Below are 13,882 nucleotides of genomic sequence, written 5' to 3'. Positions count from 1 at the left end.
TAGACACATCCACGGAAAGGAGGATGCACGGGCATTCAATTTTGTGTAATCATCAGGGGGAGAAGCGGAGAAATTAAGGGAAATGGGGGAACCAGCGACCAGGAGAAAGGGCCTAGGAAGCTGAACCTGCCAACTGAAACCGGAGTCTCCCAGCTCGCATCGAGATTCGCGTTTTGCGGCGAAACTTTTGCATGCGCACTCACTGAGACAAAAAGGACTGCATTTAAAACTTCATTGTTGAGAGATAGGATAGCATGTGTTTTCAAAACATAATGTAGGAAGTCTAAATGTACATTGTTAATTGTGTTTTATAAACTTTACTAAATATTTGGTTACCTAAAATCAGAAAATACAGATTTTAATTTAAAAATTACTACAAATCAATGACCGTTCAAAGTAATTATTCATTAACATTCTTCGGGAAGATTGTTATGTTAGAATATTAAACGAATCAATACATATTCTAGCCTAAAGTTAGATGCCAAAAATTGAATAACAGAACCCCAAAACTTTAAAGATATTCCCGTTATGCCTTAGCATTTTCTCTCTGTGTCCACACACCCTTGTACAACAACCTAGCCATGTTAACCCATGACGACCGACAACATTGCAATGTCGACGAGACTGTCGCTCCGCTCGTTGACAAAAACCGCAGCCCAATGGAGCGGCAAGGGAAATGCGGAGCCGAGAGTTGTGCAGATTGCGGCTCCATTGCCACGATTCTCCGGCTTGCGCCCCTTTAACCCCTCTGGCCATCCAACCTCGTTCATTTGCCTGCGTTTGAGCTAGTAATAATCAATTTGCAGTTACAGCAACCAAAATGTGTGTAACCAAATTAAACACAAATATTTTTCCAGTACCTTGTGACCGCCCCCGAAAGGACGAAGGCGGTGGAAGTTTGCCGAGGCAATTAACGACTTGGTCCACAATCGACCAGAACATGGTCAACAAAGGACATGCATAGGGAGTTTAGTTTGATTTATGTGACGGGAAGTGAAAGGAGTCCCCCCCTCCCCCTCCCTCTCTGCTTCTCGTTCTTGACTAACTAATTTGCCCAGCTCTGTAATTATTATTATTGGCTGGCGTGTGGGGCAGATGCTGGTTCGTTTAACACTCAAAGTTAATTGTGTTTTGATCGACCTGCAGCACACAAGGGTCAAAATAAATGGGGAAAAGACTTCAGGCTTTAGATTTATGACGAAATTCTCAATTAACACAGACTTTTTGCACATGAATGCTTACAAAATAATTGTGTTCAAAACATTTATCAATATATTTTAATAGGTAATAAGTAAAATATAATAAACTTACACTTACATTATTTAAAACTTACATTTCTTAAGCTATATCAGCTAGTTTTTTGTACTTTAATTTACTTTATTTATCAGAGATATATCTTATTATTTGTCCAACCTCAAGGGTACCTAAAAATCATTGCACTTTTCGGTATATAAAATCTGACTGTCGTTTTTAATCCCCTTGAGAGCAATTATTGCATAGACATCTATGACTATTTTGCCCTTTCCCTACATTATTTTCCTATCAAACTTAAAGCGCGCCACAAAGTATGCAACACGATTTTTTTGCGCAGGAATTTTCGTTTTCGCCTGCATTTTTGTGGCGCACATTTGATTTATGGGTCGCGATTAAAATTATGAATTGTGGCATTTTCGACAGGAGGGAGGAAAAAAGGGCAGACAGAGACATTGGACCACGCCCACCTGCCGAGGTGTGGCACGTGCATCACGTAATGGCTCTGCGCGCAATCCTTTCTGGCTTATTTGACCCACATTTTGCATATGGCCAAGAATGCAGCTCCACAAGGGTCAACATCATGTTTGTCTCCCCCTCCGCTCTTCTTACATTCACCCGCCGCCTTTGCGGCTTTAATATGTGAAAGAGTTCCGGGACTGAGCCAAATACTTGATGTGTAGATGCCACAGGCAAAAACAATTCCAGAATATTTATAAACAGCATAAATTCCGGTTTTGCAGGGCTCTGTAGAAATGCCTTTATAATTTGTTTTTATTAATTTTGCACATTTTTTCCGCCTTGCTGCAAACCACACAGGCCTCAGACCTCTAAAGCAGGCCACTCACGTCTCACTTTTGGAGTGGAAAGTTCCTAATAATCCTTTAGTCCGGGACACGTATGAATATGAATGGGTCAGGAGGAAGGGAGGCAGGGAGGGGTCCTTGGGGGAATCCTTTTCCCTTCGCTTACACTTAAGACCCGTTCATGCAGCAAATTGATTTAGGCATAAACAAGCCCAGAACGCTCAAATAATTTCTGCTGCCTTAACTGGCCCTGCTGGAAAATCTCCTCAGTCTGGGCGTTGAACCGCATGTGACCAGGCGGTGTCAGTTTTTCTGGTGTATCCTTTTGGCACACTCCTTTCGCCTCCTGCAAAACTGGTCCATTAAAGTCAACAAACTAACAGCCAGCTGACGGTTTTAGGGGTTTTTGGGGTTTTAGGTTCGAGTTGAGTTTGAGTTTGGGTTCAGGTTAGCCTTTGTTTACCCTCATCTCCCAATGTTGCTTTTGTTGCTGTTATTGTTGCTGCTGTGCAAGCAAATAGCAAAGGTGATTTTCAGGAGGGGGTTTCCATAGGACGGGTCGGAGGAAAAACAAATTAAGCAGTTATTTGGGTTGTTAGACGCTTCAGCCAAGCCCTCTCTTCCCTTTTGCCACGCACTCACATCCTGTCTCTGTGTTTTGGATGACAATACCCTTTATTCGAAAGTGACTTCTCTTTAAACAAGTCATAAAACGTAAATTTTATAATAAAGTGTTTTGGCTTGGTTGAACCAATTAGGTGTTACCGAAAAACTATGAATTGAAAGTTGCTTGCAGAACAAAAACTTTTCATATTGATACCAGTAGAGGTTACGAAAAATCAGATTAAAATGTTTTAATTGTCTTTTTTTCTCATTTATCACTCATTTTATTGACATTGTAATTGTACTTTATTCGTGAATAGCGATCTTTAATCATTAAACTGGAAAACAAATCATGTAAGTTATATTTTTCTCAAACATTTGCTCCCATAACAATCATAAACATGGTTTCAGCCTTTTAATCCTAAAATGTAGGCCCACGAATCATAGAATAATCCACTAAGACATTTATATTTTAAAGCTCAAATCAATTTCTTGGGCAATTTCGCCACTCACTGGGAACCCCTGCCATCTGCACCAATTATTTCAATTAATAAATCAAAAATTGAACCCGGAGTAAGACCGCAACCAAACTTTTGCCACATCCTTCCGAAGGAAACTAAGTGCGTAGGTCGGATAGTATGAATGTGTCTGTATATGGACGAGTGGCAATCGTATGCGGCTGATCCCAAGATTTGCATAATTTTATTGTGTGTTGAACTTTCGACTAACCATCCGCTACCAGCCCAATCTGTGTGGGCCAGGCCGAAAACCGAATGGCCACAGGATCCCCACAAAAAGGTCACTCAAAGTCCACTTACCGAACTTAGTGCCGGCCCAGAGTTGGCCCAAAATCTTGGCCTAAGCCCCAAAAGTCTTTCTCTGTGTGCTCGAGTGTGTGTGAATTGGGGCGAATGGATGTGACCGATAAGCGTGGGGCATGCACTTAAGTTGCACAGGGAGGCAAAAAGCGGAAGCAGGGAAAACTTCGAAAATGGTCGCAAAAATTCACAGAACAACAAAATAAACCACAATAAGCCACAAGCTTGTGTTGGGCTCGAAATGTTTTGCATATGAGTGTGCACATAGGGAAAAGAAAATAGTAACGGATTAACAACAGAATATTAATACTAAATTTAAAGTGCTACATGGAATTCTTCTCAAAATGTTCCTTTTCCCTTTAAAATAACTTAATTATACAATATTTTAGGTAGAATAGTTGCTTTGTTATAATTTAAAGACTAAAAATTAAAACAAATTTAGATTTCAATTTAAACATAATTTAAAATCAAAATTAAACTATAGTTATAAATTGTTTAAAGGGGAAAATTGATAATATGAGACCTAAGTTATAATTGTTCCGTATAATAAGTACACTCATTTTGTGTATATGTTTATGGTATTTTTATATTTTTTTGGGCTTTTGCGGTTTTGGATTTGATGCAACAAAATGTGTTGCATACGAGCAGGCAGCTGTCGAAAAAAAACTTTTTCTTCACCTGGCTGTCTCTTTTTTGTCTCGTCGAGATTTGCATTTCAAAGCACTGGCCACGCCCACTAGCCTGGCCAAGGAAAACAGCAACAATCCTGCTCCGGTGAGCAGCAGGAATCTAGGTAGCATCAGCAGCTCAAAGTAGGGAAGGAAAAACAACTTATTACTTTGACTAATCCTATTATGCGCATGCAAACGTGCGCCAAGGAGGAAAAAACTTTTCCCAGGCAAACTACTTTGAAGTCAACTGTCTGCCCGCCTACGCTCCTCTGCCCTCCCACTCGCTTTCACCTTTCTCCGCCGCCTTTCTTTCGCGTCCATTCCATTGAATCGTGCACTCACTCAAGCGCCGCTAAGTTGCCTTAGTGGCTGCTCATGCACTGCAAGAAATAGCTGAGCAATAGATAACCCTATTTGGCTTTGGCGACAGCAAGTGAAGGGATCTTCTTCCTGCTGATGTTAATTCCTGTGGAGTAAGCCGCTAGATGCAGAATGCACAGTGGAATGAATAGGGAGTAGATATCTTAAAAAAACAGAAAAACAGAGTTACTCAACCTCATTTAATAAAATTCAAACAATATCTAGGGGAAATAATATGCTATTGAATGAACTATATATCTTAGTATATGTGGACACAATAATATTTATTATTGACAAAGAAACAAAGTATAACTTTTTATATAAGTGAAGCGAAACATTGTATTGAATATTTATTTCTGATTTGAATTTCTTATGTGCTATCATTTCTTATAACATACACATTATATTTCAACAAATTTAATTTAATATTACATTCTCGAAAGAATATAGCAAACTAAATTTACTATTTTATAGCCTAGTCATTTATTAGTTTAAATGCAAATGCCTTTGGCAGTATATTTGGTCCATTGCAAACTTCAGCTTCAGTTTGTTCGACCTTGCCGGTGATCCAACCTAATTTATTTTCTAGTTGTAAAGTTGCGAAACTTTTTCGTTGACCTCATTCGGTTTTAGCCCATAGTTTGGCTCCCAGCTGCAGGGACAAGTCCCCCGACTTGTTGTAGTTAATTTCCTCCACTTACCTGTCCATTATGGCCTGGTCTCGGACCTGAGATAGTGGAAAATGCCGCGACAGCAACGCAAGAAGTTTTCCACGCACAAATCCCCCTTTTGGCCTAAGCTGATTTGGCTTCCCTTGGCAATGAGGACCAACAAAACCGAGCTCGGAAAACTTGCTCATTAATTGATTTTCTTGCCACTTACTTTCAACATATATTTGTGTTTTTTTTATTTTTACCAAAATGCATGTTCTCATCATAAATTACAGAAAGTGTAAAGTGAAAAAATCTTACTTAAGCATAGGAAACGCATAGAGTCGAAGACATGAACTAAGGGCACTTAAACATTTAACATTAAGAAGGTTGAACAAAGGTTGTTTTGTTGTACATAAGTCACATGTTGCATGATATGTGATAGGCATCTATATATCAGATCTGTGTGGTGTGAATGTGCAGCTCGGAGTCTGTGAGTCTCTGCGGTGAGTTGTGTGCTGGCTGGCTGGCTGTCTTGAAGCGGTGTTTCCAATCCAATTCAATTCAATCCAATCCGATTCGAGTTTAGAAGAGCAGGGAGAAGAGACTCCTCACGCCAGTGGAGCCAGCTCCGGAACCGAGGGTAAAGCCCGTGCTGGGCGTGCCGCTACTGCGATGCCGCGAGGTGTGGCTGGAAACGTTAGCACGGACACGGTCGTAGCTGGCAACATCCTGAAAAAGAAGAAAAATTAAGGTTATAATCCCAATTAGATTGTAGGGGCATATCGTACTGGTCGAGCACGAACTCGAGGTGTCTGCAGTGGCGGCAGATGTCGCAAGTGCCGCACGTGTTGTATATGGACAAGACTCTCACCTCTTTGTCGGCATTGGCCAGCACCGATCGCATCGAGTTGGCCACCGGCCACTTCTTCTTCATCACCAGGTTGTTGGGGGGATCATGGGGGGTTCCGGCATCCACAGACCAAATGGTGACACTGGCACCACCCAGCACCTTGGATCCTCGCGAGAACTTGAAGGCCAGCTCCTCGTCGCCAGCGATACGGGTTAGCTGCCAGCCGGTCAGATTGATCTCCTCGGTTCCCTTGTTGTGCAGCTTGATGAAGCGTCCCTCCACGTCCGCCTCGATGATCTCCAGATCGCCCTTGGCAGCGGCATTCACCGAGTACTCCGACAGAGTGCGATCCTCGCTCTCATCGATCACGGTGCGGCGACGCTTCACGGCACTGGAACCCGAGATTCCGGGCGTGGCCGAGCGACGTCCACTGGGCGTAACCCTTCCGGATCGCGAGCTGGAGCTGGCGGTCAAATGGGTGCCATTGCTGGAGACCCCGGAATCGGTAGTCGGACGTCCGGGTGACTCGATGTTCAGGCGACGCTCCTCACCGCACAGCAACTTGTCGTAGGCGGCAATCTCGAGGTCCAGCGATACCTTGATGTCCATCAGATCCTGGTACTCCTGCAACTGGTGGGCCATCTCGTCGCGCATGCGCTGCAACTCGGCCTCCAACGAGGCGATGTACTGGTTGTGACGTTGACGTTCGGTGTCCAAAAGGTTCTCCAGCTCCCGAATGCGAGACTAACGGAAAGATAAATCCCAAAATTAATAAGTAACTTGCGATTTGTATAAAATATTCTTCAATACTCACATTCAATCCAGCATTGGTGTTCTCGAGATCCTGCAGCTTGGCGTTCAAGCCATCGATCTTGGTGCGCATAAGACGTACTTCCTCGGTGGCATGAGCGGATCCCTGGGCTGCCCTGTTGGCGGCGGCCTTAAGGTTCTGGATCTCATTGTCGTACAGAAGCTCGATTTCCTCGCGATTGGCGCGCATTTGACCCTCGTATTGATCACGCAGTTCCTGGAGCGATTGCTGCAACTTGGCCTCGTATTGGCGCGAAAGTCTGCCGTCGATCTCACTGATCTCGATCTGGCGACGGGAACGGGTCTCTGTGAGCTCCTGGGTGTGCACCTGATCCTTGAAGGCCAGCTCCTCGCGCAGGCTCTGGTTCTGGTTCTCCAAATCCACGCGGGCCAAGGTCTCCGCCTCCAGCTGCTTGCGAAGATCATCCAATTGGCGACGCAGGCGATCGTTCTCCAATGCCAGTTCCTTGGACTGATCCTCGAACTTCTTGCGATCGGCCAGAGCCTGGTTGTACTTGCCATTGATGTCATTGTAGCGAGTTTCATACAGGCGGGCATTGTTCTCGGCCACTGTTGCCTCCTTTGTCTTCTTTTCAAGTCTGAAATTTAAAATTATAAAATTATAAAATGCATTTCAAAACTTTCGAATTTAAATACCAATTATAAATTCAAAGAATTATAACAAAAGAATCCTATCAAACAAAAATTTATATTTTTTTAAGGTGTAAGTATGCACATAAAATAACATTACCATTGCTCTAAAATTCCCAAGGAGTTCTAGCATTACAGCAACTTTAAGTTTGCAAAAACAACCCGGCTATAACTAATGTACTATAAAGAAGTGAGCTATTTATATGAGACGTAATTTTTTGCTTAAGTGCAATGCCTTTTATCTGCATGTGCTCAGTTGATGACGTCACTTATCTATATCATTTTAACTGAGTCACATTTCGCCTCATATATTTTTCCAAGAGCCAAAATGCCGCTCTCTTTATCTCGCAAATGTATTATTCATTTTGTTTATTTAAATTCGTAACGCCGCTTGGAAACTCGTTCAACGATCCTCCATAGGAGAATCAAATATTTAAACATTTCGAGGTTTTAGTTTGCCTTGGGAGAAGTCGTCACATGCCATTAGCATAAAGTAGCCCGGCTATTTCTGAGCACTTCCCCTCTGCCCCCTTTTTATTTATGACCGCCTACCCGTTCAAAGCGATTTTTTTCTATTTAGAATTCTATTTAGCTGAAAACAAACTCGTTATAAAAAATAGCTATGAAAATTCCGTAAATAATCCCTGAATATTTTCTCAAAATAATTTCGGTTGTCAATCGGCGCTCGCGTGGAGGGCACGTTTTAAATAATTCTTTATACTGAGTAACAACAAAAGAGCCATGCATTCAACTATGGCATATTTGGTTTTGCATGCTTTGACTTTGAATGAAAAAAAAGTTATTTTAATTATGGAAATAGTCTACCGCCTTTTAGCGAAAATGATGTTACCTTATTTGAAAGCTTATTTCTGTTGAATCTGAACCTCACATTCTGTTTTAGCGGTTTTCTTTCCGTTTTTGCTGTTGTACCCAGTAAATGTAAACAGTTTTCGTAGCTAATCAAGAAAAGTTGTGTAAAACTGGGGGAATAAAAACGGAAAACGAAATAGATTCAAGGTTGCTTTTTTGTTTGTGTTCTAGTTTTCCTTTCTCCACATATTTTTGTGTTTTGTTTTTTGGGTGTGCGTGCTGAAGACCCATTTATTTTTCCCCAATTCCTTCCGCTGACCTAATTTAATTGTATTGCCAAGAAAAAACAGAGAAATTTGTAAAACCTTTTTGTAGAAAATGTTTGATAACCTTATGGCAAACCAAATGCTATATGTTTGCTAAACACATTAAAACAAATTTATATTTATTTTATATCTGTTTGAATCTTTTGTATCTGAACCATCTTGAATTTCCATCTTTCTGTCGCAATCTTATCGTAGCATCTAATCATATAACTTTTCCTTTGTTATTTTTTTCGTTTTCCTAACTCTTTATACACACCTCAAAACGCTGAAAATTCCAGTTTGCCCAACTTTTAGGCATCTACCTTTTAGCCAAGCTCTTAACTTGGTTAACACGTACCAAAACACAAACAACCAACCGGGGCTATTATGAATTAAAAAGCTTCGGGCCGCATCGCGCAATAAATACCAAAAATAAATATTGCCTGATAACGTAAACGACGCGAAACGGAAATCTCGAAAATGGAAAACTAAGCACCCAACTTTTGTTGACATCACACCAGAAACTGGTATTACATATGGATCTGTAACTGCGTGCCATGACATCATAGTCTTGTAACCTTCATTGAGATTTAAAGCGCTATTATTGTTATTGTTTTTTTTTTTGGTTACTCATTAGCTGGGAATTTAACATTTGCATAAAAATGGCTAGGGCATTCTGGAAGTGTAAATGCAAAAAATAAACAAGTGCGATGGAGATAGCGAGAGAGAGTTCCCATGTGCGTGGCTTTCAAAATGTGCTTTTGGCATGACATCACCGGCCTCGCTCGCTCTCAGTCTCTCCCCTTCTCTGTCTCTCACTACGTATAAAGAAAATAAACTTAAGTTCGAATACAATTGAGATACGAAAATTAAATGAAAAATGTTTCAAAATGAATACAAACATTTATAATCTTATTTCACAAGCACAGAAATATATAATATTATACATTTCTATGTTTGTTAAATAAGTTCTAGCTTGTAAAACTTAACTGTATCCGCAGTTGCCTATTGAAATCGTATTGTATTTTTTTTATAATTGCAGTTTTTTTAAGGGTTTCCTAATCAGCTTCCATTTGTTTACCCATAACTTTATCTTCTAACTTGTATAACTCACATTTCTTTATAGCTATGACTGGTTTCTGTGCAAAATAAAGTATTATGTATAAGTATTAAAAAAATAATTCCCTTAAAGTTGAACTCGATTATACATTTAAAGAACAGTTCCTAAATCGAAACAAAAGTCATTTTTAAAAAGTTTTCTTCAATCTAAAAAACTATGATATTCTTTCTAGCTTTACCTTTTTACAGATAGTCCGACTGTACTTTGTTTTAAGAAAAGAAATCAAAGCATAAAATTCTAAAAATAAATGTCTTCCTATTTTGAATTTTTTAAGCAGGATTGACTGTACTTGTTTTTGTTTTCGTTTTTTCTCCCTGTGTTTTGATTCAGTGACGGGTCTGAGTACTATGACATCACCGGCTGATAATACGCTGTTACCAATCCGAACCCACCCATCTTAGACCTTTACCTCGGCTTCAAGTCGTCGTTCTCCTCCCACAGACGCTTGATATCGATCTCCAACTTGGCCTTCTCCTTGGCCGTCTCATCGAGCAGCTTTCGGGCGGCGGCCAGTTCCTTTTCATAGACCGCCTTCAGATTGGAGGTCTCCCTATTAACGGTATCCTGGGCGAGATTCAGCTCCTGGGTGAGGCGGTTGTTCTCGTTCTCCAGGTTGCGCATGCGATCGATGTAGCAGGCGAGACGATCGTTCAGGTGCTGCAGCTCCTCCTTCTCCTGGATGCGGGTGGTGCGCGTGGGGGAGGTGGGCGAGGTGGCGCCCAGCCTTGACGAGGTCGATGCCCCACCCACCGGCGTGGAGGTGGAGGCGCGCGAAACGCGTGTGTTCAGTGTGACGCGGCGTGCTGACATGGTTGCAGTTTTCTGTGTCTGTGTTTGTTGGGTTTTGCGAGGTGCGAGTGCGACTGCTACTTCTTTAAGTACGTAATCCTCTCCAATAATCTCTTTTGATATTTTTTCCAGCCGTTTGGAGCTTGTATTTTGCTTGTGCGACCGCTTGTCTTGACTGCTAGAAATTGACTGAAACTTTGACTCGAACCGAGCGGCCATCATCGACAAAATTAGTCGTCGTCGTCGGCGGCAGCGGCAGTGGCGGTCATAAAAAAAAAACACCACACGAATCAGGCGATGCGCTCTCTCTATTTTTTCCGCTCTCACCTTTTGGCTTTATTATTATTGTTTTTCGCCTTCCACCACATTCTTTTTCACATTCGTATTCGTAAGCGTTGTTGGGCTTTCCTATGTACAGCTGTTTGTGTTTCTGGAGCTCTAAATAGAAATCGCCTCAAACGCTCCCAACTTTTACCGTTCGCAGGTCCCAAAAACTCTTTTTACAGCAAAACTTCGTTAGCTTGAACTGTCCAAAATAATTTCTAATAGCTTGTATTTTTTGAAATCTTATTGTGGCTGAGTAATTTTCAATATTCACTAGGCCTGCTTTGACCACAAAAAACTGGTTGGTTTATAAAACTTGTTAAAATAAAACATTCTTGAAACATTAGTTTTAGTTTAAGAAGTTTCACTGTAGTTTTATGTGGAATCCCAGCGATGCATTCCAAATCTTTAATGAATCTTCTTTGAGTTGTCCAAGGTTAATGAACAGCAAGTGCTATAAAATTAGAGATGGTATTAGAAAAGAAAATGGAGTATTTTTAAACATAAGCAATAAGTTTAAAAAAAAAACAGAAAAACAAAAACTAGGAAATTCTTGATTGGAAGACATGAACATTTTCGATAAGTTTATTTATTCATATATACTTTGCCTGACCTCAAGAAAAGCATCAACTAAATTATGTGAAACTATTAATATTTATAACGAATGTGTGAAAATTGAAAAACCATTTTTGCCTTGAGTATAAAAGAAGACTTGACAATTTACCAATTTTTTGCAAAGAATATTTTCTTTTTCCTGCCTGCTAGCCACACATTTTCATTATGATTTGTTAGACTTTGGCTGGCCGCATAAATTAATGGCCCTTAATAGTGATTGCGACACATGAAAATCGACCACAATGGACGCCCACATCATCAATTCCGTTCCATTTGGCCCACAGCTCGTATGCACAATGTGTCACTCGAGTTTATCGATCAGCGGAGGGTCAATTATGGCCCAGTGGCTTGTCCAAAATTATGAAATACGGCTGAGAGTAGTGGGTGGTGGAAAATGGTTTGGCGCAATGTCAACTTGTCATAAGTGAAATATTTATTGACATTGACTTCTCTGGATCGCTTTTTGGAGAACCCACCAGTCATAATAATAAATAACCAGTTAAAAAGTGGGAGACTGCGAGAGCGTTTCTCTTTTACTATGCCTTTTCTCTAGCTTCTATTTGCAAATGCAAATAGCCGGCAAACAATTTTTTTATTTTCCCCCTGAGAGTGAGAGAAATGTAGAGCTCTGAATTCGCTCACACGCTGGGAGAAAATATGTAAACTTAACATGCAATATTCACGACGCCCGTGACGTCATCGCCCCAGTGTCAGCCAAGCGAAAAAAAACAGCAAAGTAACAAACAGAGGGCGGGAAAAAAATCGAGCAAATAAAACGAGTATATACCACTGACCTCCAAAACGTAGCTGCTTTTTTGTGACGTCACCGAATTATTTTTAATCATGAACGAGCATTTAAATAATTTTTTTTTCCTAGCTCTCTGCTTCCCTCGTTCAAAATTATAATTATACTTATGATCCGTTTGTAAGCTCTGCGCGTAAGCTAATTAGAATTAATTAATGTGCCCAATTGTGTGGACAAAAACGAGCGTTAAAGCCTAACCAGATGTTAAATGATGTTGCTACTTCCCTTATTTGGACTTTGTTTGTTTCGACTCTTATTCTGTTTTTTTTTGCTTTTGAAAGTATTCTAGCAATTTGTCTGCTGATGAATGGCTCGGGATTAAGATTACAAATTGATAAGAATTATTCCATTGCCCTTTGGGAAATTCGCTTATTGGAATGGTTGCTTATGGAAAATAATAGCTTGCATTAATTAAATACTCTGAAGTTGGTTTTCCTTTAGTTCGTTTTCCAGAAAAGTTTATTTCTAGAAAACTGTAATTTTCTAAAAAGCTTTCATTAAATACATTTCCAAGAATGCCTTATTTAAAACTACTTTTACTATACATTGTACAGCTCCATTAAGAAATGCTGGTAAAGAAAAAGTAATAATGATTTTGCGAAATTAAGCTAAACTAGGCTCCTTTTCTATAGATATATCTTATTAAATTTCCTTTAAGGTACAACTTATTTGCCAAAAGCACTTGCGAGTTCTTTTATCATATCTTCAGGGTATGAAATATTCAGGCCCTCCTTTTGAACACAATAAGTATCGATTAACCTCAAATAAAGAATGACAAGCAAACAAACAAGTACCCCCGCAGGGCTCTTAATTTGAGCAAACTTTGCGAACAAATATTTATTTGGTATTTATTTGCTTTTTGTTACATTTGTCAGCCTATATTGCCCTGCTGCGCCTATCGTTGAATAAAACATGCAGATACTAATATAAACTGAAATCAAACAAAATTAAAGTTAGCTTCTCTTTTTGGCCGCCGTCAAAACTTGTTTGTATTTGTTGTCTTTTTTTTTTTTGGTTTCTTTCGTTTTGCTTGTTTTTCGAATTTGTCAAAGCAGCTTCATAACTTCAGCTGTCCGCCGTTGTTGTTGCTTATTTGCGTTGTTTCGACAGCTCCGAAGTTTGCCAACAATAATGACATCATCGTCAGCTTAAAGTTTGGAGTCATGGCAAATGACGTTATAAGATGAATGAACGCCAAGAGCGAAAATCTTGGCGATTAAGCTGAAGAGGTGATGAAAAAATCATTGAATATTTAAGCGTAATTTGAAGAACTTTAAGTAAGTAGTAAGTTTCCAAGATTTTAAGATTGTTAAATTGATTTCACACTTTAAGCAGGGGAAAAAGTTTACAATGCTAAAATACAACAAATTACTAGGCAAAAGCTTTTATTGTACATTTAAAAAAACTATTTTAAATCCGTATAATAGTTACACTGCATACTAAAGTGTTTGACTTTCCATTCTCCCCATAAAATCATTGAAAATATATTTTTCGCTAATCCAATAACAAAGCCAAAGAATTGTCCAGCCGATAAATTTACTCATCATCGAATATAGTCCCCTAGAACCCCAAAAACCCCTTCCGCCCCTGAAGTCGCACTTAATTAACATTGGTCAACAAGTTTAGATCGATAAATTTTTG

General features: G+C 40.0%; 2 protein-coding genes across 3 annotated transcripts in view; one reads left to right on the top strand and one right to left on the bottom strand.

The window, feature by feature from the left end:
- The window catches only part of LOC108045053 (exostosin-1), a 70,240-nt gene that overhangs the window by 47,271 nt on the left and 9,087 nt on the right, over nucleotides 1–13,882 (top strand). The window lies entirely within an intron of this gene.
- On the bottom strand, nucleotides 5,388–10,697 carry LOC108045054 (lamin-C). 2 transcript variants are annotated; one of them, XM_017124226.2, is made up of 4 exons: nucleotides 10,118–10,697; nucleotides 6,827–7,421; nucleotides 5,951–6,756; nucleotides 5,388–5,891 (listed from the first exon to the last, which is right to left on the bottom strand). In XM_017124226.2, exons 1-4 carry the CDS (start codon nucleotides 10,516–10,518, stop codon nucleotides 5,771–5,773), a joined length of 1,923 nt encoding a protein of 640 aa, XP_016979715.1. In that variant the 5' UTR covers nucleotides 10,519–10,697; the 3' UTR covers nucleotides 5,388–5,770. The 2 variants fall into 2 exon arrangements, with proteins under 2 accessions (XP_016979715.1, XP_016979716.1); XM_017124227.2 differs by having other exon boundaries at nucleotides 6,034–6,756; nucleotides 10,118–10,696.

Source organism: Drosophila rhopaloa, unplaced genomic scaffold (assembly GCF_018152115.1).
Source record: "Drosophila rhopaloa isolate 14029-0021.01 unplaced genomic scaffold, ASM1815211v1 contig_115, whole genome shotgun sequence".
NCBI classification, from domain to species: Eukaryota; Metazoa; Arthropoda; class Insecta; order Diptera; family Drosophilidae; genus Drosophila; species Drosophila rhopaloa.
This window is presented reverse-complemented; position numbering and strand designations above follow the sequence as displayed.